At 38.2% G+C, this 27,913-nt stretch overlaps 2 protein-coding genes across 3 annotated transcripts; both read right to left on the bottom strand.

The window, feature by feature from the left end:
- Positions 1–7: 7 nt before the first annotated feature.
- Positions 8–9,542, bottom strand: LOC139717703 (uncharacterized). 2 transcript variants are annotated; one of them, XM_071629203.1, is made up of 3 exons: positions 9,348–9,542; positions 3,115–3,389; positions 8–2,402 (listed from the first exon to the last, which is right to left on the bottom strand). In XM_071629203.1, the coding sequence occupies exons 2-3, from the start codon at positions 3,383–3,385 to the stop codon at positions 958–960; spliced, it is 1,716 nt and encodes a 571-aa protein (XP_071485304.1). In that variant the 5' UTR covers positions 3,386–3,389; positions 9,348–9,542; the 3' UTR covers positions 8–957. The 2 variants fall into 2 exon arrangements, with proteins under 2 accessions (XP_071485304.1, XP_071485305.1); XM_071629204.1 differs by having other exon boundaries at positions 9,357–9,542.
- Positions 9,543–13,713: 4,171 nt separating this feature from the next.
- LOC139717701 (retinol dehydrogenase 7-like) lies at positions 13,714–19,500 on the bottom strand. Its single transcript, XM_071629202.1, has 6 exons — positions 19,455–19,500; positions 18,260–18,400; positions 17,052–17,278; positions 16,169–16,427; positions 15,264–15,433; positions 13,714–14,004 (listed from the first exon to the last, which is right to left on the bottom strand). Exons 2-6 carry the CDS (start codon positions 18,364–18,366, stop codon positions 13,814–13,816), a joined length of 954 nt encoding a protein of 317 aa, XP_071485303.1. The 5' UTR covers positions 18,367–18,400; positions 19,455–19,500; the 3' UTR covers positions 13,714–13,813.
- Between the last annotated feature and the right edge of the window lie 8,413 nt (positions 19,501–27,913).

The following is a 27,913-nucleotide window of genomic DNA, read 5'->3' as shown; positions in this document are numbered from 1 at the left end:
TTTTTCACAAGAATATTTCAGAGCTCATATTGAGCATGAAATCACTTGTAATTCGTAAAGGGACTCTACAGTACTGGTTGAGGTGAGGATTCAGCTTGTGACGTTTTGCGAGATATTTAGAAACCACTCTCTGAAATGTTAAAGAGCATACAATTCTAAGGGAAATTAAAAGTTTATTCGATGAAAATCGGTTTTGAAATGACTGAGATATCTAAAAACAAGGAAAAGCAAAGAGATTCTAATGAAAGTCGTGGCCTGTCAGTTTTATTAGCATCGCCTTTTTTTATATCTCAGCCATTTCAAGGCCAATTTTCATCAAATAAACGTTGAATCCTTCTTGAAATTACACGCTCTTTCATATTTCATAACAGGTTTCTCATTATCTCACCAAAAATGTTATAAACGTGAATCCTCACCTCAACCAGTACTGTACAGTCCCTTTAATCGAATAGATTTCTCAAACGCGATGTAACAATTTATAAAGAGATACACCGCAGAAGCGTCCTTCAAAATTGGGAAAGGATGGACAGAAATAGTTTCCAAGGTAACTGTTGAGACTTTGATTAGTGATCTTGTCTAAGGACTTATAGATATTTACTTTAATTCATCGTAAAACCGATAAAACAGATCAATGTGAGTGACATTGAGTGTAAAAATAAAGAGAAAATAAGTGTGTTCAGTCCGCATGGCATATATATATTTTGTCACGGAACAGGGTGGATGCGAATTAGCAAAGCCTAGAAGTATCGAACGGAGACTCTTGAACAAAGTTTCCACGTTTACATTGAGCTGAGGTGTAGTTCTTTAAAAGTAAGGGACATGGGGCTATTTGTTATTGTTCTCTAATGACACTTCAAACACCATATTGAAGTATTTTTTATTCTTTTTGGGATACGGGACAGCTTAGATTGAAAAATTCCTTACTGCAAAGCGATCTGTTTCTCAATAATAGTCTTATTAATCTCCAAGGATAGTAGACATCATAGAAAGCGTAGGTTTTCGGCGGTAGATGTAGACAGATCCACGATCACAGAGAACAAATTCGTTGGGAGTAAGGCAGGTCAGTTGCAGCCACTCACGATTTTCATGCCACTCCAACTGCAACTCTTCAACCACGCTCTCGAGATGTTCACCCGTTGGAGCATATTTTCTTATCGTGGCGCGACCATCATTTGTCACCATGGCAACGAAAAGATTGCCCATTTCATCGCAGGTCGAAAAAGGAGAACATCCCACTCGGCCAACAATGTGCCCAATAGCACGGCCATCTTGACTCATGACTTCGACGGCATCTCGTAGACCTACGGTACATTCAGTGACGGCGATGTGACCAGACTTCATGATAGACATACACCACGGTTGTAAGACTGTTCCAATGTTCTTGATGAAACCACCGGAAGGCTCAAAGACTTCAATGTTGCTGAACTCAGAGTATCCCATATAGACAGTGTCCTTGCTGTCCACGCAGACACAACATGGTTTGTTGGTCTTTTGTGTAAAGAAGAAGCTGGATACACGTCGGCCTTCCTGTGTGATGATTCCAAGCTTGTTGTCAGTGGTACACAGGATAAGATTCCCATTGTTCATGAGCGCCATACTACTGATGCGAATGTCGTATGCAATCCTGCTAGTTTTCTTCGTGTCTAGGTTAATGATATCAGCCCCACCGAGTCTGTAGCCTACTACTACCTTGCGGTCAGTCAGCTTTATGCAGACGTTCATTTCTTCTTTCTTATCTTCAGGTAAATCGAACTGCTCAACAAACTCCCATCCAGAAGCCTCCTCCAAGTGGCCTAGATAGGCGGAGGTACAGGGCACAAACTTCATCACCAGTTTGCTCAGGTTCATCAGGGGGCCGTCACCCATCAGAGCATTCCTGATCACTTCAATCTTCGTTACTGCACTCTCAAACTTTTCGGCGTCACTGACAAAGTGGCCGTTCTCTTGAATTTCTTTTAGAGCTTGCTCACAGGATTTTAGCTTCGATAGCGCGAAACCATAAACATTGGGACTGGCTGACTTTTCTAAAACCGTAGCCTTTTCGAGGAGCAAGTCTCTCTCCTTTGCTAGCAAATCATGTGTCTCGGAGAAAGCTTTATAAATACCTTCTTTCATTACTTGAATTCCAACATGAGTGGCGGTGATTATACCACTCACTTTAGAGTCCCGCAACTTCTCCAAGCGTTCTCGGACGTCTTCTATCCGTCCTCCGCAGGTTTTCAGCTTTTGTTTAAGTTCGACATGGTAATCATTGATAGCAACAAATGAGTTTGATTTATGGTTATCTTCCAGACATCTCTCACAAATGATTGCTTTGCATTTCCTGCAGTAGAAACTTGCCTCCTTGTACTTGTGATCTTTGCAGGTGTATTCAAACGTATCGTCGTTTGTCACGGGCTGGCCTGTACGCAGAAAAAGAAGGAATTTAAACTATGACTTCATCACTACCTCGCCTATATAGTTAGTTTAAAGTAAGTATAAAGTTATCTTGTTTGCTTACCTTAAAAGAGCCATCTATTGTAGTAGACATATATGCATATACAATGTATACAAAGTTGAAAATTGCTCAAACTGCACCAACAGCGATTTGTGAGAGATGATGGCATCGCTGGGTTGCTATCCTGTTAACTCCGTATTCTGAGTCCCTTCTTCCTTGACGCGTCCTTTACATTGCAGAGACACATAGGCCTACATGGCGAAGCCTGATACACATAAAAACATCTACCAGGTCTGGATGAACCAGCTGTGAAAACGGTATCGAAATATGGTTTCGGAATCATCAAAAATAATGTAGAAGTATGGAATATGAAATGTAAAGAAGTGAAATATTATTCAATTTCACTTCAATTCTGTGGATCTGAAGAAAAAGCATTCATCTCGTCTGGAATTTTGGGTTCAGTCTTTGTCTAACAAGCATCGACCCTTCAGGATTTTTTTTTTTTTTTTTGTCAGCAGGCAAAACGTACTCTAATGGAAACTATAAAACTTTGGTTCATTCAGGATGTCTTATGACCCTAGAATCCTGAATTATCTAATCAAATCTGGTTACAATGGCCTCATCTCAATCATTCATTCTAATTAAAATATACTCTGTTTGCTAAGTCTGAACGATACCTTTAATTCTCTGCGCCAAATCATCCCTCTCAATGAAAGCAAAGGTGTCGGCCAACCTTTGCCTAGCTGTCTTTGGCTTCACGCTGACGTAGTTTTCCCAGCTGAGAATGAGAGCTTTGAAGGCAGCGCCATCATCGTTTGGGTGATCAGCCTTGATTCGTCTCAGTGTAGCTTTGTCGTAATCGAGTTTCAGGCCAATCGGGTAGAAGTCTTCGGGTTGAAGCGAGGACACCAGATCAAGAAGTTCGGCGTCGGACAGTTTCTCGTCCATTGTGCTGATAAAAATTGAGACGGGGATTCAGGTTTAATCTTTTTTTTTTTGCGAGATAACAAACCACTTGAAGTATTGAAGACCAAATAATTGTTGGAGAAATTCAAAATTATTAGATGAAAATTATTGCAAAAATGGCGAAGATATCCCCTAAACAAAGATGTCCCAATAAAAGGTAGGAACCACCCTTTATTAGGACCATTTCGTTTTGTTTTACTTTTGGATATCTCAGCCATCCAAAAAACAATTTTGATTGAATAACCTTTGAATTCCTTTTAGAATAGTATACAATGTATACTCTTCAATATTTCATAAATGGTTTCATGGCAAGCCAGGTGACATTCAGTTACCTAAAAATTTGATTTAAGGGGAGAGTGCACTTATGGGAATCAAGCGAAGACTGAGAATAAAAAAGTGAAAAACAAGTGTAAGAGCCATTCTATAGTATATCATGTTAATGATACAATTTAGATAGACAATTTAAGTTTAACAGATATGTCTAGGTTAAAAATGTACATTAGCAAAATCTTTAGAAATGCAGGCGTTTTTAAGCTATATCCATATAAAACTTTCTTGAGAAAATTGTCACATCTTTTATTATACAACCACATTGGCATGGTACAATTATGTATGTGTTAACATGGTATGTTAAACGCGGCTCTGATATCGGTTTAGAGTATCCTAGCAATCTCGCGTGCATTTATTTTCTTTCTTTATTGGGAGATCTTTCCTTTCAAGGATTTTGTAATGATGTATTTCAATTTGATAAAATCAGCCAGATTGGTAAACGTAAGTCATTTCATAAAATGAATGACCACACACACACACACACACACACACACACAAACAAAGAAAATTTCCTTGTCACAAAGTACTTACTTATATAAGTTGGGGGACTTTGGAAAGCTACATGGGGACTGTGGAAAGCTACCCGCCAAAGTTTTTGCATGCTTCAGCAAGAAAACATTAATTGATTGTGGATTTGTTAAAAAGAAAAAGAAAATCACAATGGATATAATAGCTTTTGCAAACCAAACGAGAGATAAGTAAATTACAAGAGAATGATTTATAGTTACACAAGCCAAGCAATTAAATAGAGACATCCTCTAAAAAAAAAATGCAATCACAATTTTGAGGACGTATTGCGGTCTGAGGACAGGATGATATCAGGGTAAAATCATATTTCTAAGTAAAGGACTGTTTCCTCTTTGTGTTGCTAGGTGATGCTGGATTGTGCAACAAACTACAATCATATCCCGGTGCAATACGTGAAATGGTAAGACGTGTCCTGTTAAGTGGTCGAGTTGTGACACTATACGTCAAACTGACTTGTATGTCATGCAGTGGCGTATCTAGGGAAAACGGCGCCAGGGGCAAGCGCGAAAATTGGGCCCTTAATTTCTGAAAAAGTGTTCAACCCCAACCCCATCCCGGTAGGGTCTTTGAAAAAAAGGTCCACATGATATGCTTTTTCAAGCATTTAAAAGGAGTATTTTGAGGGTGATTTAAATATAATAAATTTTGATAAACTTTGGCGAGCGAGCGCAGCGAGCGAGCCGAAAATATTTGTATTTCAACTTACAAAATATGGAATTCTTGTCATTTTTTGGTCATTAAATCTTATAATTACAATCAAGATATAGTGACGGCCTTATAGATAACGATTTATACCAACAAACTGAGGACTTGAAAAAATACTCTTAATTAGTACTAGCAAGTGAGCCGAAATTTGTATATTTCCGCGTCATCATTACGTTTTGTTCTTATCTTGTTTGATTTGGGGTTTTTTGCCCCCCCCCCCCCCCCTCATACGTTCGCAACCGTTGGCGTCCTCTTTTGATCCATTCGGCGATCGCTTCAGAACGAAAGAAATTGCAGCCGCTGCTCTGTGTAACATTTTGCTAAATATAAAATGACATGTGTGAACACAATAGATATTGTCACTTTGTCTGCGTCACCATCACATTTTGTTCTTATCTTCTTTTTCTTTTACATAAATTTTGGCGAGCGAGCGCAGCGAACGAGCCGAAAATTTTTGAATTTCAGCCTACAAAATATGCAATTCTTGTCATTTTTTGATTATTCAATCTTACAACTCTAGTCAAGATATAGTGACTGCCTTATACAGAAGATAATGGTTTATACCAACAAACTGAGGCCTTAAAAAATACTCAAATTAGTGCGCGCCAGTGAGCCGAAATTTGTATATTTCCGCGTCATCATCACGTTTTGTTCTTAACTTTTTTTTAATAAATTTTGGCGAGCGAGCGCAGCGAGCGAGCCGAAAATTTTTGTATTTCACCTTACAAAACATGGAATTCTTGTCATTTCTTCAAATCAAGATATAGTGACGGCCTTATAGATAACGATTTATACCAACAAACTGGGGACTTCAAAAAATACTCTAAATTAGTACGAGCGAGTGAGCCGAAATTTGTATATTTCCGCGTCATCATTACGTTTTGTTCTTATCTTGTTTGATTTGTTTTTTTGGCGCCCCCCCCCCCGCTTCAGAACGAAAGAATTGCAGTTGCTGCTCCGTTTAAAGGGATCGTATAGTTTTGGTTGAGACCTAATTTCAGGTTTCTAACATTTTTTGATGAGATAATGAGAAACCTCTTACGAAATATGAAAGAGCATGTAATTCTATGAGGAATTCAAAGCTTATTTGATGAAAATTGGTTTTGAAATGGCTGAGATACCCAAAACAGAGTGATTCTAGTAAGTGTGGGACCCACACTTTTTTTTACGATCGCTTTGTTTTTCTTTGTTTTTGGATGTTCCAGTCATACCAAACCCGATTTTCATCAAATAAACTTTGAATTCCTCTTAAAATGGTATGCTCTGTACTATTTCCTAAGTGTTTTCTTGGTATCTCACAAAAAGTTAAAAGCCCAATTCTCACCTCCACCAATACTGTACCATCCCTTTAACATTTTGCCTGCTAAATATAAAAAGACATGCGTGAACACAATAGACATTGTCATTTTGTCCGTGTCATCATCACGTTTTGTTCTGATCTTCTTTTTTTCATATAAATTTGGCGAGCGAGCCGAAAATTGTTGTATTTCAGCTTACAAAACATGGAATTCTTGTGTGAACACAATAAACATTGTCATTTTGTCCCCCCCCCCCCCCGGTCCGGGCGAGGTTTTTTTTTTTTTCTTCTTCTTCTTCTTCTTCTTCTTCTTCTTCTTCTTTTTTCTTCTTTTTTTTTTCTTTTTTTCCTCATTTTTTCGTTTTTGGCGCCCCCGGGGAGTGGCGCCCGGGGCACGTGCCCCCCTTGCCCCCCCCCCCCCTAGATACGCCACTGATGTCATGAAGTTTTTCATTTAATTAGATGAAATGAAACTCAAGTTATTTTTCTTGGGTATTACAAATAATAACAATTAAGATTAATTATCGTTATAAATACAAGACTAATCTACCTGAAATATTGATAAAAGGTTGTGACGGCGAGTAGCCTGTTATCTTAACCTGCATGGGATTCTCAGCAATGCTGATTGGTAAACTAGCCGTAACCCAAGCTTGAGGCTAAGGTATCAATTTATGTACTCCTGATACGTGCTACTGGTATGTCCATTGCTCAACATTTAGAGTACGGCTTGCCCACAATCCACTAGTTTGTTTTTGTTTTTGTAAAGTTTTCAGTTCACTCTTACAATCTAATTAACTTCTTGCATAAACCCTGAGACCTACCGGGGCTACTTCAATACTCTCAATGTGTAAAATAGTATTGATGAAAGAATCGTTCTACATTTACATTATATCAATAACAAAAAAGATGTCGCACTCGAATGCTAGCTGCTTCAGCGTTAATATCGTTCTTAGCTGATCCTGTCATTACGCGATGAACACCATGACGGACATCACGGGTAAAACATCTTGACCAGTAGGACCTAAACATGGTAAGGGTGTATAACCTTCCAGGATTCGAACTAAAGACATCCTGTTTGAAATCCCACGGAAATACCTACTATACATCGTGTCCCAGAAAAAACGAAACCGGGTTTCCCTGCAACTTTTTAGATTGAAATCATACATTTTCTTTATGAGATATACATCAATGGAAAGATAAACTCTTCTTCTTTCATTCGATGTACAACTTAATGTTCATTGTTCATGCATGACTGAGTTACAGCAATGAAAATTGGTGCCATCAAATTTTCATTTGCACGCGCAATGGTGACTTTAAGTGAATTTTTTAGACATTCAACGTTACGTTTTCGAAAAACAAAGTTTATAACTCAAATATTCATATTTTCTTCTTTCATATGATACCTTATACGCGTCGAATATGAATAACGCATGCTTGAGAAAAGTTTGTATGAAAGCATGCTTCATTTCTACCAATTCTATGATACGGATAGTCGAAAAAAAGCAAGCTCTCCCGACTTAGCAGTAGACAATGGGGTCATTCTGCACCATTGAATTCACACATAACAAATGCAGTGCTACAGTGAATGTTGTTTGGAGTGGGTGGGGGTTGGGTATTTACAGAGAATGCTGTATGAGACGGACAGCCCTTTGTTGTCATCTATTTAGAATAAGCTATGAGACATAACCAATTATTGAAGACTAATATCGGGAGTATTCTCAGGCTGCACGCAGTCCAATGGTTACGGGAAATCAACATTACAACAATGATACACATTTTGATGATTTTGTACCTCAAACTTATTTCACTGTTTTTATTCCTCTCTACATTTCCCTCACGCGTGGTTAGTCCTTCATCACTGACAGGGTTTTGAAGTTTTTGAAGGGGGAGGCGAAGCAGAAAGAGAGGGTACATCCCTTTATTTACCTTGAACTTGGGCTTCTAACATTTCAAAGGTGCTAGTGCAGGGCAGAAAGTCGTCTTTTTTTTGGGGGGGGGGGGGGGCGCCGCAGAACGTTTTTTTTTTTTCGGTCCGTTACTCCCACCCCACCTTCCCAAACATTCCGCTGATGACCACCCTTTGCTCTGTAGTTAGCTGCATGGTCAGGCAAGCTCATGATCACGTGCTAATTTACGACCCTATTCACAACCGAATCGTCTGTAACATTCTCTTTTACCCCCTCCCTTCATGTTTGTGTAGATTCATTGAAGCATGAAGGTCATTGTTATCTGCCAAGTCGGTCAGGCGTCGGGAGGAAAGCTAACTGGTGCTTTTTTACTCTCCATCCATCTGGTTAAAATGTAAGAATATTTTCAAATTCAATTTTCTCGAGCAGGCGTTGATAATTTTTACACATGGGATATCATAAGAAAAAAGAATGGATATTAAAGCTATGATTTTATTTTTCGCAAAAGATTGCTGAAAAAGTCTGAAAAATTCATTCAAAGTCGCCATTTACTCGTGCAAATGAAAATTTAGTAGCACCACTGTCTATTGTTCTAACTCAGTCATGCATGAATTATGAACAACGCGTTGTGCATGAAAGAAGAGAAGTGTATCTTTCAATCCATGTACATCTCATAGAGCAAATTATGATTATGATCGCAAAGAATTGCAATGAAACTCGGTTTCGTTTTTTTCTGGGACACGCTGTACATACTTAGTTACAGGGACCAATAATCCATCAATTTTTCTCAAACACGCACGCATCACACAAGCACACACACACACACACACACATACACACACACATACACACACACACACACACACACACACACACACACACGCGTGAAACGCCCACAATGCATGTACACCGATAGATACTAGTATTCAGAAATTCATTCAAATATTCGAACAGCCCAAAATCTTTGTCACCTCTATTAGACCTACACTGTATTTATTGATAATTAAAAATTCAATACAGCACCAAATCCTATTAAATTAATCACGAAAACATGAAATGTACATTGCTTCCATACCGATAGGTGGTTAAATAAGGGGATTGATGAACCGTAGTGTTAGGGGAAGTTTGCTGTCCACATGTAACATAATGGAGTAAAATAGGAGAACGAGTAACTCACCTGACTTACTTCTGAGTTCTGAGTTTTCAACTGAGCTCTCAAGATCAATAATCCACGAGATGGTATCACTGAGATGCGTTGTGCTATTACTTTATGAGTAGGGATTAAGAACAGAGAAATGGACGATGAAGAAGGGTAAGAATTCTTCGGTGGTGGATGTTTCCTCTCCCCTTGAGTTCCGCTTACCAGCATAGAGTATCATCCATTCATCCAACAGTCGCCTCGTTCCGTTTCTTCAACCTTCCCCTTTACATCACGTCTCCTCTTCTCTCCCTTTCTCCACACCCCTCCCTCTCTCTCTCTCTCTCTCTCTCTTTCTCTCTCTCTCTCTCTCATCCAGTCTGTTATCCAGGCCAGATCGCAAACTCGTATCAGACTTCTGCCGTTCAATCGGTATGTCTACTTCTTCAGAGTATTGCTATCTTGCAGACGGGTCATCGGAGAAGGAGGGAAGGTATAACCGGGTCTCATTGCATGGCATAACCTCAGCACCTTTGATAATTGCAGTTTCCATTGCATCGATCATTGAAATAATCCATCACGTACGTGAGGGGATTTTGTCACTTGCCCTGATAAATTTCGTCACCACTTTCATACGACAGTTTTAAAAAAAAAATATTTGTTTGTAACTCACAGAAACAGAAGGATGCACATTCAATCTTCTGTGCATAGGAAACGAATTAATCTTTGATCAATGGACTTCTTCTTTTGCTTTGTTATATTCCCGAAGAATTCATTCACCAATATTTCTCTTTCTTTCTTTAAATGCAAAATAAAAAGGAAATGCTACATCTCATTATTATCTATACATATATTTTTTTTTCTCCATGGATTTATCATAAACCTAGATACGTGCTCTGTTTGGTATTGCATGTGTTTACTTGGGCGCCTTCCGTTCATTCATTACAATTCATTTTATCATTTTTGCATGTTACTTTGTTCATTGATAATCGCAGAAGGAGACTTACTACTAAGATGACTGGCAAAAGCTTTCCGATATCTCCATCTATCAACTCTAACCAATTAAAATGGTAACTGCATGCACGTCATAAAGAGCTGCTGTAATATTCCACGCCAAGCAATACCAAGATGTGCGGACCTCGCACAAGACTCACCCATATCAGACAGTGCTGACGGATGTGCAGAACGCTGGAGAGGAATTCCAGACGCGCAGGTCACTTGTCTACTTCTATAAATATCAAATCCATCTCGATCAGCTCGTGTACGTCATTCTATACGAGATTCGCTGACATTTAAAGCTCGGGGTTGTAAACGTCTGGTGATACATGACTTGGCGTTCCCGAAATATTACTTTTATAAAATGATAATGATTGGCAATGGGATGTGTCGTGTCGTTATTTATCGTCCATTGAAAAGGCTGACTCGAAGAGGATTTAAATCACATTTCCTGTCATTTAAACTTATCTAAAGTTCACTATATACATGTAACATACAGTGAATATAGGAGGACACTGGACTATCAGTTACAATTCATCCACAAAAAGGGGTACTCGTTACTTTGTTAAACTAGCACTGTACTTTTTTTCTGTTCTTCAAAGATACTAATTATTCATAAAGTCCTTGACAACCGCATGGAACACAAACAAGTGTTAATATCACTCTTAACGTTGAAAATATAGTAATATAAATCACACAAACAGTAGGCCTACCATCTTGTGTAATACGCAGAAGACACATACAAAGGCAACAATGGGGGAATTGTTTATTTTTTTATTGAGTATGTCTCAGTAAAAGCACACAAATTAAAAATACTGGGAAACCGCATATTTATATGTCATTGAAATGAAAGTATGGTAAGTCATCGTAAATCTGTTCAAGGAATGAACTCTCTTGAAGAGTATAATTCTAATGGAAAGAAAACACGATAGATTGTGAGTTGCTTTTCAATTTGACAAAATAATCAAATCATGTGAAGAAAAAGCTTTCTAAAAATTGGCCAAGAACTGTGTGAGTTTTGAGTTTTCAAAGCTTCCAGTGCATCATTACTGTATTAAAGGCATCATCAAATATCCAAACTAGATGAGGGAATGACGACATGGTCTTCATTTTCTCGCACTGTCAATTTTCGCTATTCGCTTAATACATCAATTTCAGAAGAAATTGTGCCTCCTTGCCATGTATTAATGCAATTCTAATGTTGCCCATCATTATATTCATGATTTAAATCAGAAAGGTTGCAAAGTTGTCAAACAGCTGACACAAAACGGTCTGATCTTACCACACTTATTTCGATGTGCAGCCAATCTGTGAGTAAGGTTTATGAGGCATACACATTCTCGCCCCTTCTGATTTTCGTCTAATTTTCGATATCACTGTGTCGTTGAAACGTCGTAAAACATACAACTTTTAATACTAAAGCTTGTTAATATTTCATGTCTAGATAGGGCCTATGATATTTTCTTGAAAATTTTGTTTTGACGTACCTCGTTAAAGTAGTTTCAAACATGGAGTGGTGTTCAAGGATGTCAAAGGAAGCCATTTGACTTTGTAAAAGTGTCACAAATTTGTTTTTATCGTGAGAATGGTCACTCTTTAAAAAGGAAGGAGATACCTTCTGGTCGGTGGTGCGTCCTTTGAATTTAGGTAGTCTGCACGGTACAGTTGTTGTTGGTGATGCTTGTGCATTGTGACTAGAAATAATACAGGCTCTCAGATTTATTCATCTTTGTTGATAGTACCTTAGTTTAATCGAATAGAATCATTCATTGCAGCCCGAGGCTGAATTACAAATGATTTCCCAAAGTATGTGCATATAGTTTAAAAATTGATTAAATGACATTATACATAAGATTTGAACTTAAACTAAACAGGTACAATTCGGTATTGAGTGAGAGCGCCATATCAAGTCAACTTTGCAGTATAGACAGAGAGGGGGGGGGGGGATGATGACTCCAAAGGTTGTAGGATACTAATTTTGATGAATATGAAAGGAAAAATTACAAAGGTAAAAAGTAAAACAAAAAAGGAGAAAATTATCAATGAAACAAATTAGAGCCTACGTAAACTAACAATGTGAAATACTGAATGACACTATAATCATAAACAAAGGTATGATATAATTATGATATATTTCATTTTCCATAGGCAAAAGGAAAAAAAATGACCATTAACTTAAAATGAAAATTGATAACTGAGAACAACATCACTGCGAGTAGTTCCAAATTCTTATACATTGTACATAATAAATTGAAATACCCAGCATAACTAATAAAATACTATTCCATGCATTTAAATTACTGAGCTATTGAAAAAAAAAAGCTTAAATGACCATTAACGTCCACCTTCTGCAATGTTAGTTTATTTGCATATAATATTTTAAATAATTATGACAAAATTAATGCATTTCAAAAACAAAATTGTAATAAAAAGTCGGTAAAAGCGACTGCTATGTGTCCGCCACATCTTTTACATTTGAACAACAAATTATAGTTACGGGGTACAAAGTTTCAGAATTTATGACGATTTGGTAGGGAAAAAAAGAATGTTTTCAAAACACTCATTTAGAACAAACCACAAATGAACAAGAATGATGACATGGCAGCTTTACCTGAAGAATGCACGGGTGGGGGCTCAAGGAAGGAGAACAAAATAAGAAAGCATGCATAAATTCTCCAAAAGAGAACTTATTTAGTAAGCGGTATATGTAATACAATTACATTGCTACATTTCTGGCATAATATGCAAACCTTCGATGTTATGATCCGAGGCTTCTTCAGTGCAATTTGTTTTGGGTTTTAAAGAGTAAGTATTGGTTTCTCTGCTCAAGGACCACAATGATCTCCACAGGTCTTATGGAGCTGTCGATTTATGTATAGTACATGGTATGAAATTTCTTCCCCTTGTGTGGCTGGCAAAAATATGTCGCGCAGGTTGCATTTAAGTGGGTGATAATGAAACCAAAGTCTTTCAAATATTTTAGCCAGTATATGTCTACTATTTGAACATAACAAGACTGAGGAGGTGGTTCCCATTATACCAGGGGTACCAAATGAATGGTGATAAATGTAACATTACAATGTAAAAAGAATGGAATGGACATCTTCTGCGACGGGGAATGGAGGTCGCTGTTACACAATACTGTTATGGCAAATTGAGTGTCCAGGGAGTCTGAAGTGGGCCGGTGTATTGTGAAGATCTGATACTGATTGTTCACCTGAGAGAATCCAATGAACGGCTGATGAAACAATCATAGTTGTACCATTTCATCCGACAATTCAACGGTTTGACAGAAATGATTTTACTTAAAATGATAACTAAAACATTCTTAAAGCAGCTTGCAACTACAGACAGCACCCTTTTGGCAAGTCAATACAGTAATCTGAAATAAAACGCAAGTACCCTTTGTGTTATTTAGTGTGTATGTGTGTGTGTGTGTTTGTGTGTGTGTGTGAGTGTGTGTGTGTGTGTTTAAATGGAATGCGCAGAGTGTAACGAGATAGAACCGTTTATGGGACGAGGATATCGGCAAGACGAGTCGGCAGAAGAGACATGGGAATCCAGGCAAACTTGGCGTCCCAGCCCACCACGTAACGTGTGCGTGGCCACTTGGCGAAGAGGGCGTGCTCCATGGTATCTGTCACTTTCTGAATGTCGGTTGAAAGAAGCGACACAATCCCGGCAAGTTTCGTATTGAGATCTTGGTTTGAAAACGAGAAAGGAAGTGGCAAGTAGAATGTTTATTAGGTGGCAAGAAATTGTTATGCTCTGCAAAATCACCAATTACGTTTTTAAATCATGTCCATCAGACACAGCCAACGAAACTGACATCCTGTCCAATAGAGTGACGGTCCCGTAAGTTGGGCAATATTGTATAACCTGGGACCCGTTGCTGGAAACTTTGAACGCTGCAGCTTGAAAAATAAAACGCAAGTCCCCAGAACCGCACTCAACTTTGTGTGTTTTAACGCAAGTGCGTTGCTGAAAAGACTTCTGTTTGATTTCCTTTGCAAATATCAAAGCAACATTGATGTACAAAAAGCAACTTTGCGTTTGATTCTGATTCGTTATGGTCAATGAGTCTGCCGGAAAAAAGAATGATTGCCTTCACCAGTTTGCTGATATTATGTTCAGCAAATGTTCATTGGATTGTGTATAGTAAAGCCAGTTTCCAAAACAATGCAAAAATGATATGAAGGTCAACTTTCATCAACTATAAATGATAAGTTACATTGTCTGTAAAAGTCCGGAAACAAACGACAGCAAGTGTACGGCGTCTATACGGAGGGAGACCGAGCAAAGGGTCGGAGGGGGATGGTGTACATCCCCCGGCCATTAGAGGGAGCTTTTGCATTTTGTTTTCAAAGTGAAATTCATATCAACGATCTGGCGCACACTTTCGACCTGACTTTAGTTGGAATATCCGGAAATTTGTGTAAGAGTAAAAAGATGTGATGTGTAGTAAGAAATGCCCACAGGAGGGTGGTTTTGCATTTTCAGAATCTAAATTCAACGATCTGGTGCACACTATGGGTAAAGTATTACACTATGGGTAAAATATTTTGACAAATTTAAAGACGTGTCAGCCAAGACTGAAAAAAAAACAGAAACTTTTTCTTTTCTTTTCTTTTTTTTTTCTTCTTCTTCTTCTTTTTGTAACCCGGTTTCAGAGGAGAAGTGGCAGCAAAACCTCCCCTCTTCCCCTTCCGAAATAAAACGACTTCCCTGTTCCCATAAAGTCGGCTCCTTCGCTTTCAAACGTAGAGGCGGCCCTGTATCTGTTGCATATGGCATAGAAACTATTCTGATATTATCTACATTTTTGTAATGGAAACAAACTGTAACTGAAGCTAAATACATGACTTGAAACTACTCCTTGAAAAGGATATCACAAAATAATATATAGAAGCAGCATGAAATAGTTTATAAAGCATTGTCATGTTATGCGATCAGACTTACACGTGTTAAGCATTTCCTCCGGAAACTCCAGTTGTTCTTCCTTCGTAAGTCGTTGCCAACACGATGTTACAGACTTCGTGGCTACTTCCCTTGATCCAACGTTTGTCGCGAAGAAGCCTGGTTCAATGATACTCACTTGGATTCCATAGCCCAGTGTTCTCACTTGTCGGCTGCAACACAATGACATCCATCTACGATTTCAATTTAACTCGTATTTTGTCCATATTGACCGCCGTTTAATTGAACATGAGTAATTAACTTTTTACGTAGTGCTGCATTTACGAACCAGTTGCCTTACCCTTCTTATAGCTCTGTAATTGGATGTTGCAGTTTTCTCTTAGGCAACCGAATGAAATTCCCGTGAAGAATAAACAATCGAGCAAACGTAATGATCAAAGAATTTATTGTAAAATATACATGGACACCAGATTGTTATTTTTGTGCAGTCTGATAATCATAAATATGCTAAACTGTAGAATTGTACGTTGCAAGATTTTACCCAGAACCTCATTACCACACTGATGTGGCACTCTGTCGGTCCTTCTGACAGGTCTTACTCTAATTCCCAAAGCATCATCACCGACATCTCAATCCCCATGGTCCCTAAGATAATTTTTGTCTCAAGTTCACCTGAACAGACCTTAATAATTATGTGCAAGTAACATATCAGAAACTACCTGACCTATGGATAACCCAATTGCTGTCTGACACCCAAGCAAGACAGTCGTGGGTGATTACTTGTACCAAAGTCATACAGTAACGTACAATGGCGTAAAACATATCGGATCCGAAATCGATAGTCCTATTTATGCGATGCTTTTGATATTCATGAGTAATCTCATAGACATGTTGGAAATATTCTGTGCCAGTTGAAAGCAGTTTTTCAAGACAAAACTCTTTCTCACCGAACGACGTCAGAAAAAGCTTCCAGTGCGAACTTGGACTCGCAGTAGCCACCCGTCATGGAGGCCAATCGTCCAGCACAACTCGTGACGTTGACCAGTCGACCACGACTCTTCTTAAGAAGTGGTAGGAAGGTCAAGGTGACATCGATAGCTCCTAACAGGTTGACAGAGAGAACTTTTCTGTAGTCGTCTAGTTTACTCCATTCCACGTAGCCAGTGAGATTGGCTATTCCAGCGTTGTTGACCACTCCCCACAATGCTGTAAAATGAACAGTGAAAAATAGGTATTTTGCCTTTGTCGTTGACATAATTGTCAAATATTTTGTTTTATACAGTTGTCTTTTGTGATTAACTTTTTCATGTTTATAAGTAACTTTCTTTTGAAACTCATTTCAAGGGCCAGTTGATAATCTTTCTACATCAAATATAAATGAATCACGACATCTAGACGTCATAAACAAAGAATTGTTGGCGTATTTTGTTTTGATATCCATTACGTCCCTCATAACTAAGTATTTATGTAAGAACAATGGAGCCTCATAATTTTTTATAGGGCTATGTGTACATCTATGTGACTGTGACGTGACCAGAGTGATGATAATAATATCGACGTTTTCCGTGCAAGAGGTTCAGGTTACAGGTTTGGATGTTCCAAAGAATTCCACATTTCGCAATTTCACAAACAAACATTAATATTTGTACACACATGCACGAACATAATCCGGTATGCATTAATAAAGAGAGATAGGTCCTATACTAATTTCATATAGATTCCTAAAGGCGTCTGGTCCTTGCTGCAAAAATAAATAAAATTATGGTGTATTTGTTCTCATTGTGTTTTCATTTTCTCTTATGTATCTCATCAAAACACTTTGATTCTCACCTGCTTGGTGTGGAATTATTTTCTTCACCTCTGTGAAGGCTGAAAGCACACTTTCGTGATTGGTTATATCCATCTGAAGTATGGTAGTGCGCTCAGAGGTCGCATCCCGCAAATTGGTACAGCCCTGTTCAGTCAGACATGTAGCAATCACTTTCACACCTTTGGTATCGAGCTGCCTGGCAAGGCCATTGCCAAAGCCCGTGTCACATCCAGTGATAAATACATACCTTGAAGAAAACAGGGAATAAAATCACATTTCAGTGTACTCTTCATGTACATAGTAATGATATAGCTTAGCATGTGAGTCTAATGAAGTCAGATCAACGGACACAGGCCCGTAACTATATATAGGATTTTTATGGGGGGAGGTGTTTAAAATAGGTGGGATTTTTATGTGGGGTTCAAAATTGGAAATAGTGGACCTTTCTGAGGGAGGTAAGCAACCAAGCGGGATAGGGTCTCACCCTGGAAGGGGTATATTTTGGACCCTGCTCGCTAGCCGGTTGGGGGGGGGGGTTCGTTCGAACCCCCTGAACCCCCCTTAGTTACGGGCCTGGTACAGTTCAACCACACAATGGCAAATATATATATATATATATATATACATATATAATATATATATATATATATATATATATATATATATATATATATCAGTTGTGAGTTAAAGTCGAATCAGTTACAGGTATATGTTGAGGGAAAATGCCGGAGCAACGTCTGGTCTATACTCGGTGAAACGTATCATATTTGCGCTTTATATTTTGGAGAGCCGGTTTTAGTACAATGCGCAGGCCTGATGTTAGGAGAGACGATACGTACGAAAAACGGGCGAACGTTCACTTCGCAGATCGTAACTCAAATGTGGATCTTCACATAAAATCCACTAGAATGAGTCATAATTTCTATCACAGCAATAACTTCGACAATGAACTTAATCCGAGCGGAGACACAGGTTTTGCGTGAATTCAACTAGACCTTATCTATACTTCTTGCGTTAGCATTGGGATACATTGCTATCACATAAATTGAGACTTGATAGCAAAGAAAATAACGTCTCGTGGATATAGCTTTCCCGTGGTAAAGAAGAGAATGGTCTACCACTTCATTTACAGTGGTAATAGGACAAGCTAAACTCAGGCGGTTATTATGAGCTCATTATCGGGTAACATAAACATGACAAATTTGACAAATTCTAATTCTATACTTACTTGTCCTTCGTGATGTTTGCGATGTAAGATCTCCTCAGCCATACTTCAAGTAGTTTAGCCACAACAGATATCAGGACAAAACCGAAAGCTACTAGACAAGCACCCATGGTAGATACACTGGTTGCTAGTGTCCTGTTTGCTCTATGTATAAAAGGTAAAATAGTCTGAATAACATTGAAAGCATAAGCTAACGTTACATGTGACTGTGATCAATGCCATTTCAAATTCTTTGTATTCATATATTATGCGAATTATGGCATACAAACTCAATTCATTTCTGCCCCTCTTCAATCTCATATCTCTCTCCGGAGTTTGTAATTGGTTCGTGGTGTTGAAACATACGGATTTAGAGACATGTTTGAACCCCATTGAGCTTCTATATACACTAAAGCTCAACATTATCAGGGCCCTGGCCAGGAAAGCACGAAATAACTTCACAGTCTTTTCCCCCTTTTTGTTTGTTTGGCAGCTATGGACAGTGTATTATGTGTTACCTCTCGGAGTCATGCATTCTTTCTCACCCTTGGTTGTTATTATTCTCCGACTCTCATGGCCGCTCGTTCTAATACACACACTATAGTTAGCTACAATGGCTGGATGAGTTACAAGAAAAGAAACGACATGCAAGATTGCGTTCGTGCACTGCTATGAAATCAAGGAGGGTAAAGGACTACATGCTATCAAAATAAATTAGATGCTTCTCGTAGTTTGAAATGATCAAGATGACTTCTCTAGAAAATAAGTTCTCCGTGGTGCTTGACAATTAAGTTGCCTTTAAGCAGCATGATTGTGTTGACCTTAATACACCAGTCCTAGTATATTCTCTACCTCTGGGCGTTAAAGTACTAAGTAGTAGGTAACAATAATATTAACGACAACAGTATATTCATGGCTGAGAATAAAGACATGTACAAACGTGCAGTGTATGTTACCAACAGAAAACGTTCGGACACTGAATACTTTACATACATACAGTCTGTTGTCAGAGACCTTGGACCTTGGCATCTGCACGCCTGCACACTCTGTAAGCTGTTTATTGTAAGCTGTTGATACAACTTTACATTAGATACACGAGGTCTATAGGCCTACTCCCAGCGGCCTACATATAGTAGCTGAATTCCGTTAGCGCTTTCATCTCACTAATACCAGCGTGTACATTTGAACTTGAGAATACTTCCTGTATTCAAGTACATACCTTCTAGTGACACTGTGGTTTTACCCTCGAGCTGCTGGTACGATAGGCCTACGCTAATAAGTGTAGAGCCTGATGGCCGAGCTCTTGTTTGCGAGATATCATTAGACATGTTAGAGTCGTCGAATGAACTATCAGTGGCGGGTCCAGGGATTTCCGTATGGGGGGGAGGGAGGCGCCTTTCCAAAATTAAATGGGGCGCACGCCCCCGCCTGCCATTTTTTCGGCTTTTTTTTATTTCTTTTCTTTTGACCGAGAGAATAAATAAATAAACCGGGGGGGGGGGGGGGGGGTGCCCAGTGCGCATCCCACTGGATCCGCCACTGACTATGATTCTTTGTAGCGGCCTGAGTACAGCATTCTGCAACGCCAACTAAACTTACGTCATCTAATAATCACTGTCTCAAACGCAAAACACACTCGCACAGGTTACAATGAAAGACAACAATATTATTCCTGTAGAATGGAGACTTGCATAATGAGATGTCAATATCTGAATAGCAAACTATTAATTACATTATAGACTAAATAGGTTTACTACATTAATTTACTCATTGTAGCGAAGAACAACGTAACGCTAGTTATGTTAGTATACTAGATTTTAACTCGTAAATGGATCTAAACCACTTATTATAATTGTACGTTAATTGAAAATTGATTAATGTCAAATGGTTTTTGTATTATTAACTGTTAAGAACTAGGGGAAGAAGAAATTCAAGAAACTAGCAAAAGTCCTGTCTAAATTTAGGCAGTAACCTGATCAGCAACAATATCAACAAGAGTGCTCGTGGAACGATTTTAATTCCCTGATTTCCTTATCTGAAACAGGATGTCTTAGTGGACTATATATGAAACAATGTGCAATAGATAGCTGTAAGTGGTTGATGAAGATTGTAGACTGAAATCATTTGCTATTAACTACGTGAATATGATAAGTTTTTAAACAAAAGCTTAACCGCCGCATCTGAGATCGACGTAACATTTTCTATGAACGGAGATTTAAATCCGAACCAGAAAAGGACTAACTATATATATGAACCTTAGTCATGCATTTATTGGTCATGTTCGGACACAATACAAGCAATAAGGGAGAACCAAAATCAAACAAAGTCTACAAATGAACTTGGACAGAGGAGCGGAAACGAGAGTTCAAGGAAAAAGGGAAATGAAGCTCGTAAAACTCTGCCTCATCAGGCAGCCTCGTGTCGGATTTGCCGTATAAGAGTTTCGGTTTGAAATATTATTGCCAGTTACTCTACTTCCTCTATAGAGAAGCTGTTGCTATTGCAACCATCATGTGGATACATGTGGAAACTATACGGAACGTAATACTTTATTTTCCATGTTATGTATATGTGCTCTGTGTATGCATGAAGAAAAAAGGGAAATGGACAATAACACTGAAATCCCCCACTATATAGTTTGTAACGGGATTTTTTTCTGTCACACTACAAAAGTGGATTTAGTGGATAAAACAATTTTAATAGAACTCATCAGTGAAGTTTGAGGAAAATCAGGCAGTCTACATGATCTATGCACAAGTAAAGAATCTTTAAGATTTTGGTTTAATGACGTCATAGCTTGATACGAAGCTGCAACAGTTTGTGGTGTCTGAATCGACATAACGGAAACATAAAGAGAATTCCACAAATTTTCAGTTTTTCCAAAAATAACTTGACCTGGTTATTTCAGAAGGCGGGGAAAATGATATTACCCTATAACATTTTCCAGTTATTAGTAGTGGAAATTAATGACAGTGCAATTTTCAAGAAAACGATCACATTTCTTTTAATTATCTTTGCATTTTTCCACTTCTGAAAATGTGATATTGCAATACGAATTGTTGTTTGCAGTCTTCTAATTCGGCAACGCGGCACATGCTCATGGATCTGATCAAAACTTTAAAGACTCGAAAGTTTTGAACGAATCATTAAAGTGTTCCCCCAAATTAATTGATGTATTCTTCAACACTTTATTGTTTCATTCACTGGTACCACATACAATGGTTGAAACAACTTCCCCTGTCACATCGATCAGGCCAGGAGGACCTCGAGTTCATCTCATTCGACATCAGCCTTCAGCACTCAGAAATATTTTCTGCGACGGGATGGACATAAAGCTGAATTGAAGCCAGGTCCTCCCTCGTTTTAGATTTCTTTAAACGCGGTATATGTCAAGCAAGACATGCAAAAACGAATGTTTGGTTAAAAGTTAACAATGTTATCAAAAAGAAAGAAAAGCTGACACACACAGATTCTTATGTAAATATATATATATATATATATATATATATATATATATATATATATATATATATTAGTATTGCAACAAGTTTACTCGGTTGACAGCAGGTTCATCCGTATTTTACTGCTACTCGGAGTTTCATGCCACCTCCATTTATTGGCAATCATCAGGCAATTTGCCTGATGATTGCCCCTAAATGAAGGTGGCATGAAACTCCGAGTAGCAATAAAATACGGATGAACCTGCTGTCAACCGAGTGAACTTGTTCCAATACTTCTGTCTAAAGCTCTTCCTTTGAGGATATCGAGCACTCTTCACAGAAGGATAGAATCACCAAGTGTATATATATATATATATATATGTATATATATATATATATATTATATATATATATTTTTAAATTTATATATGTATATATATATACACATATTGTGTGTATATATATTTCGATCAGAGGTACCGAGTTCAAAGCCCGTTTAAGTCTATTATACGTGCTCGGGCAAAATATTTTGTTCCCGTAAGAATCTTCAACACGTTTTAAATCATAATTATGATCCAGTGCATAACATAGAAATGCAATATTTTGCATTATTCACACATGAAATAAAGAAAGAGATTTGTCTCTCAATGTAACCTTTGTTTTTGGTGGTTGATGGAAATTCTTTCTGTTAGTGTGGATAAGATATATGTACATGTATTATATATATGAATATATTATACATAACAATTATACAAAATACATTTCTTTTTTGTTCTTGAGGCTGCAAAAAAAGTTTGCATGCGCTTGAACTTGAAAAAGGCCAATATGATGTGAGTCTCACTCCTGATGGGTGGAAGTTATTCGTTTGTTTTCATTTTCCATCTGGGAAGATGGCTGGATAGCCCATAAGCTGGTTTTCCGTTGGGTCCAGTTGGATGTGAGGGGGGACCACTTCACCGAGATATGCGATGAATAAATGAAGCTGGATCTTTACATGCATGAGTTATGACTCTCTCACACACGGGGCCTCCATCTAAAAGTCCGAGGGACAGAGTGTTTTGTCTCTTTCCGCTCTTTCTAGAGGGGACGGTGTATGATTACACACGACACTACTCAGTTAGACCAGGGAATCGAACCCGTGTCCTTGGATCTGGCAGACGCGCTACAGTAACCGGCTGAGCCATCATGGGATTACACGATTCGAGCTTCTATACCCAAGACTCTGTGTGCACTGCGAATGAAAACTTATGGTGACGGCATCAATTGTTAAGAATTGTGATATAGCAAGTGATTAGTATATGTGTGTATGTGTGTGCGTGTGCGTCGGTACACAAGAATTAATCAATACCTGCGAAGACAAGACAGCACTTAAAACGTTTTTCTGTTACGTAACTTTGAAGTGATATCTTATGAGTACATGTCCTCGGTGTGTCCATTGTGTGTCATACTGTTGACGCACTGTGTAGACATTAGTCCAGCTTCCCAACTTCAACTATACATAATACAGTACTCTCCGCGTTATCGGGTATCGCTTAAACGGGTGCTCCGTTTAATTGGGTAGTAATGTCAAAATCAGTTCCAATGCACGTTAAAGTTACCTGATAATCGAGTTGCCTCTCCGCATAAATGGGTAAATAATTTTCCTCTAATCTAATTTCCACCCACATTTTATCGCAGATATAACACTTGAAGAAATCACGAATGTAAAATTTTCCACGGCTAATCGCATTTTCTGCTCAATTTGCAAAGAAGATCGATCATTTTTGGAGTGATTAGACGTGAAAACATGTACCAGTACCGATTTGCCACACGTAAACGAACATTACACATGTAGCTGGCACTCACAATTGCATAGACAGATAGTAAGGAGTTGAACACACTTGCGCTCCTCCTTGCTCCACAACAACATTCACAGTATGAGAAGTTTGAAACGAAAATCAGGCCATGCACCAGCTTCATAATTTTGCTTTTCCCCAGTCACTTCTCGAAAAGTAACCCGACGTTCTACGTGACTAGTGCACGCAAAGAGACGTGTTCATTTCGGAAAACGCCTGCGTGTTTAAATAGCGAGGAGTCTATATAGTCAAATGACAAAATTTTCTGAAGACATATTTGCCCATAAATAGAGAGTAAATTATTGCTCGTGACTGAGCAAGTGTAAGGTATGTATAATGTGCCGTGTAAGCACGCGTGTTAAGCATAAAGTGTAGGTGTTTGGTGCAGTGTACAATACATGTATAATTATACACATTGTGTGTGTCAATTATGAATGAGACGTGTTCTTCTGTTAATCGGGTACTCCGCATAATCGGGTGAGAAACGCTCTGCTCGAGCCTACCCAATTATGCGGAGAGTACTGTACTGTTAAAGTTAGCTTTGATGCACCATCTAACTACTATGGCAGTGTTTTTTGTTTTGTTTTTTGTTTTGTCTAAATCATACTTGGTGCAAAGAAATTTGTCGAATTTGGTTAACCTTAATAGTAAACGTTGCTTGATACATACGATGTCATCGCCTTCAAAGTTTCCGTCGGACCTGTTGTCTTTTCTACACTGCATTTTCGTTCTACACCCGTGAAATAAAAGGGACAGGAAAGAATTAGGTCCACTATTCTGGGAATCAACAAAAATTGTAAAGCTTTATTAGCAGCGATTTTCAGGGGCGTTGTCTCTTGTATTTCAAATGCAGCGACTGAGGTTTGTAGTGTTCACTTTACATCAGATTATCGTAATTTGAGTTCTGCCGTATAGGAACAATGATACGTTTGATTAACTTACGAAATTTTATGCTGTCCCGATGTCATCGCAAAAAGTCGAACTGAATTGCTAGTGTACAGCATTGGATGCAGGAATGCAAATGAGGCTGAAAAACACAGAGTTGAAGTACGTAGCATGAAAACACACAACATAATGTTTTAGCGGATCTGTGTACATGTCATTCCCCTCAATGGGTGGGGGGATAACAACATAATCAAGAACATATGAAACGCAAACTTTTAATTTAGGTACAAGAGTATAATAAAATAAAATGCCACATGTAAAAATCGCCGCATCGTGGAAAGAGTGAAAGTGCTAGATTAAATTGTCCTTTCCATATTCTAGCATAAACGCAGCACATAAATATCTGCCAAATACTGATTTTCTTTGAATGTTCACTTTAAAAAATCTCATTCTTTCCTTGTCGTGCACGTGGAGCTTGTTCTCTCTTTCAATAGGACAATTCAACCTATATGAACAGACCAAACCTGCTTGCAATGTCAACAACAGCGACATACACAGCGAGACCTTACCGAATACAATAGATCGGCAGACTGTGGAGCTACAACGGTAAATCCATGGGTAGACTACTAAATATATGAATTTCACACAGCCTGTTTTGTGCCCGCAGCAACCTGTGTCAAAACTTTGTATGACTTTTTCCCCTCTCATGACGGTAACCAACGCCCCTCTGACTGCTCCTCTGTCCGAACGATTACCCGTATCACCCAATAGACTTTTGCCTGTTCACTTTACAGTTCTCTCCACTCATCGCGTGCAACATACTCTACTACCGTCCTGTTGCTCGCGACTCGAGAAATCAAGGGGATAAGGAATCGAAGACTGTAGAGATTATCTGAAGCTTGTTATTTCATACAATTTCATTATTCTAAACATACTTCTGTCAACCACTTTTCTAAAAGCTAAGATGATGTCCTCGTTAATTTCCATCAATCAGCAACTTCTCCTCGTCTCTCTTCTGGCCGCCATCGTTGGATCCTGCAGCCTAAACCATGCTGCTAACTCAAGTTCCGGATGGCGACTTTGTCTATCAGGTTTGTCTTGTCATTGATATCTTTTAACCCCTCGTCGTGAACTAAGAGCTTGAGACAATAAACGCACGCAAGAGTATCGCACTCGATCTTACATCCAGTGGTATATACCTGGTTTAAATTACACAGAGGGTATAATAGGCTTATGAAGTGGCTGTGTTGCTCGCTAAAAGCAGTAGTATACAGAAGTTAATAACAGTGGAGGGCTGGGGTGCTTAAAGGACAAGTTCACCTTCATAAACATAAGGATTGAGAGAATGTAGCAATATTAGTAGAACACATCATTGAAAGTTTGAGGAAAATCAGACAATCCGTTCAAAAGTTATGAATTTTTGAAGTTTTTGTACAGTACCCGCTGGATGAGAAGACTACTGCAGTGTATGAATAACTTAGATGTCACATGCGTACAACAATATAAGGAAAATATAAAGAGAATTTCACAAAATTCCATCTTTTGAAAAAAGTACACATTCCCCTGACTCGTTACCGACAAATGTTATGGGTAATATTATTCCCCCTGCCTTTAGAAAGAGGCAAGTCAAGTGCTCTTTTATTATGCGAAAAAAAGTGAAAATATGTTGAATTTTCTTTTACATTTTCTTTATACTGTTGTACGCATATGACTCACAAGCTGTAGTAGTCTCCTCATCCAGCGGTTCCAACACAAAAATTTAAAAAATTCATAACTTTTGCATCGATTGTCCAATTTTTCTCAAACTTTCACTGATGTGTTCTACTAATATTGTTGCATTTTCTCAATCCATATGTTTATGAAGGTGAACTTGTCCTTTAAGTTGATCAACCTGGTTTGGTTGCCTTAGTTGCCCATACATATGTAAATGATATCCTGGTTTTATTGCCAAGGTTGTTACCACAATCTACTGTTGTCATGGATTCTTCACCTGTTAGATCGAACACGATCATGATAGACGATACAACTAGACAACTATACACAACTATACTGTTGTGACGGGTAGTACAAACTGACCGTGTATAGAGGATTAGTCTACTGATTTACCATCACCTATATATTAAATAGTCCAATGATACAGTGAAAGGTATCGGCATCATGAATGCCACTGCTGCTTATTGTACATCATATCTATCTATCTATCTATCTATCTATCTATTTATTTATTTACTTATCTATCTATCTATCTGTCTGTCTTTCTCATCTCCACTCCCTCTTTTGATATTTCGTTTTGTTTTTGCTTTTTTATTTATTTATTTATTTATTTTTTTTTTGGGGGGGGGGACTAAAAGATTCAAGTAACATGATATCTAAATTTGTCTTAACCGATGTTAGCGCTCTGATATGTGAATGTGTCAGACAGCGAGACAGCTACAGAGAGATAGGTAGAAAGATATAAGATAGAGATCAATTCTGAAAATTGTCGAAAGTTTTCCATAATGATTGCAATGTATTCATATACATCAAAAGAAACAATCTCGCGTTATACTTGTCTGCTTAGTAAAGCAGACAGGTACTCCAGGTGGGGTAACACGGAATCAGCCATTTTGCTATTCATACGTGTAGTCCACATACGCGCTACTCTGCTTAATAAGAGAATTAGAGCATTTTGAATTTGACACTCTACGGAAAAAAAAAGTGGTTTGTATGTATACAATATACTAGCATCGCTAGACTTTATTATATAGGTATTGTATCACTTGAACATTCCAAAGGCATTTGCTTAAATACTTTTAGCACATATTATTTGTGAGTCAAAGAGTAACTAGAGATTGTAATTTGTCATCACTGACAAATTAAGGTGATCCGATTTTTTTTTATCAATGATTCGAGTCCTGATCGCAATAGGCATGACCATACAAGTTTCATCTGTGTTTAGAGACATTGGTCGTGTGATGTTTGCATTCTCATTTAGAAAAGGGAGTCATATCTGCCATCTTTGGTACCAAATTCTGTATACACTGAATAACGAAGATACAGCAATGAATACATATGACCTTTGACCCACCTTTGCACTCCCAAGATTGCATCTGATGAAATAGTGGTTATTTTGTGAAATGATTCTCGCGACATCGTCTATACGTGTGAAAAATATGGGAAAGATAGGACAGGTATTCACTAAGATACAAGATGAAACATTTATGACCTTTGACCCTAATTTACATACCCAAGATGTTGTCCGATCTAGCAGTTGTTATTTTATGAAATAATGTACGAGACATGAACTAAACATGTGCAAAATATGGGGGTGATAGGGCGTGTTTTTCTTGAGTTATTGCAAAGAAAGTTGCAGAAAGAAAGAAATATCTCAATACATAGAAGATAAGCTTTAATTTCAACCAATTTTTTATCGTAATTCCGACATCGTATGAAAAAACGAAGGAAATGAAACGATAGCGCAAAGTCTCAGCTACAATATATTAAAATCTGGGAGAAATTCACCGAAGGGTAAGTGAGCT

This window comes from Diadema antillarum, unplaced genomic scaffold (assembly GCF_040938485.1).
Source record: "Diadema antillarum isolate AM-2024a unplaced genomic scaffold, OU_Dant_1.0 scf00000081, whole genome shotgun sequence".
NCBI lineage: Eukaryota > Metazoa > Echinodermata > Echinoidea > Diadematoida > Diadematidae > Diadema > Diadema antillarum.
Note: the sequence above shows the minus strand (reverse complement) of the source record. Positions and strands in the feature narration are given on the sequence as shown.

Bases quoted from the DNA above. Each gene is read 5' to 3' on its own strand.
- LOC139717701 (XM_071629202.1), bottom strand. From the start codon at position 18,366: ATGGGTGCTTGTCTAGTAGCTTTCGGTTTTGTCCTGATATCTGTTGTG. The intron at 17,279-18,259 runs GTAAGTATAGAA...GTTTTCTTCAAG, and splicing joins GCAAACATCACGAAGGACAA to GTATGTATTTATCACTGGAT. The intron at 15,434-16,168 runs GTGAGAAAGAGT...ATTGTGTTGCAG, and splicing joins GCTTTTTCTGACGTCGTTCG to CCGACAAGTGAGAACACTGG.
- LOC139717703 (XM_071629203.1), bottom strand. From the start codon at position 3,385: ATGGACGAGAAACTGTCCGACGCCGAACTTCTTGATCTGGTGTCCTCG. The intron at 2,403-3,114 runs GTATCGTTCAGA...TTCTGCGTACAG, and splicing joins TTTGGCGCAGAGAATTAAAG to GCCAGCCCGTGACAAACGAC.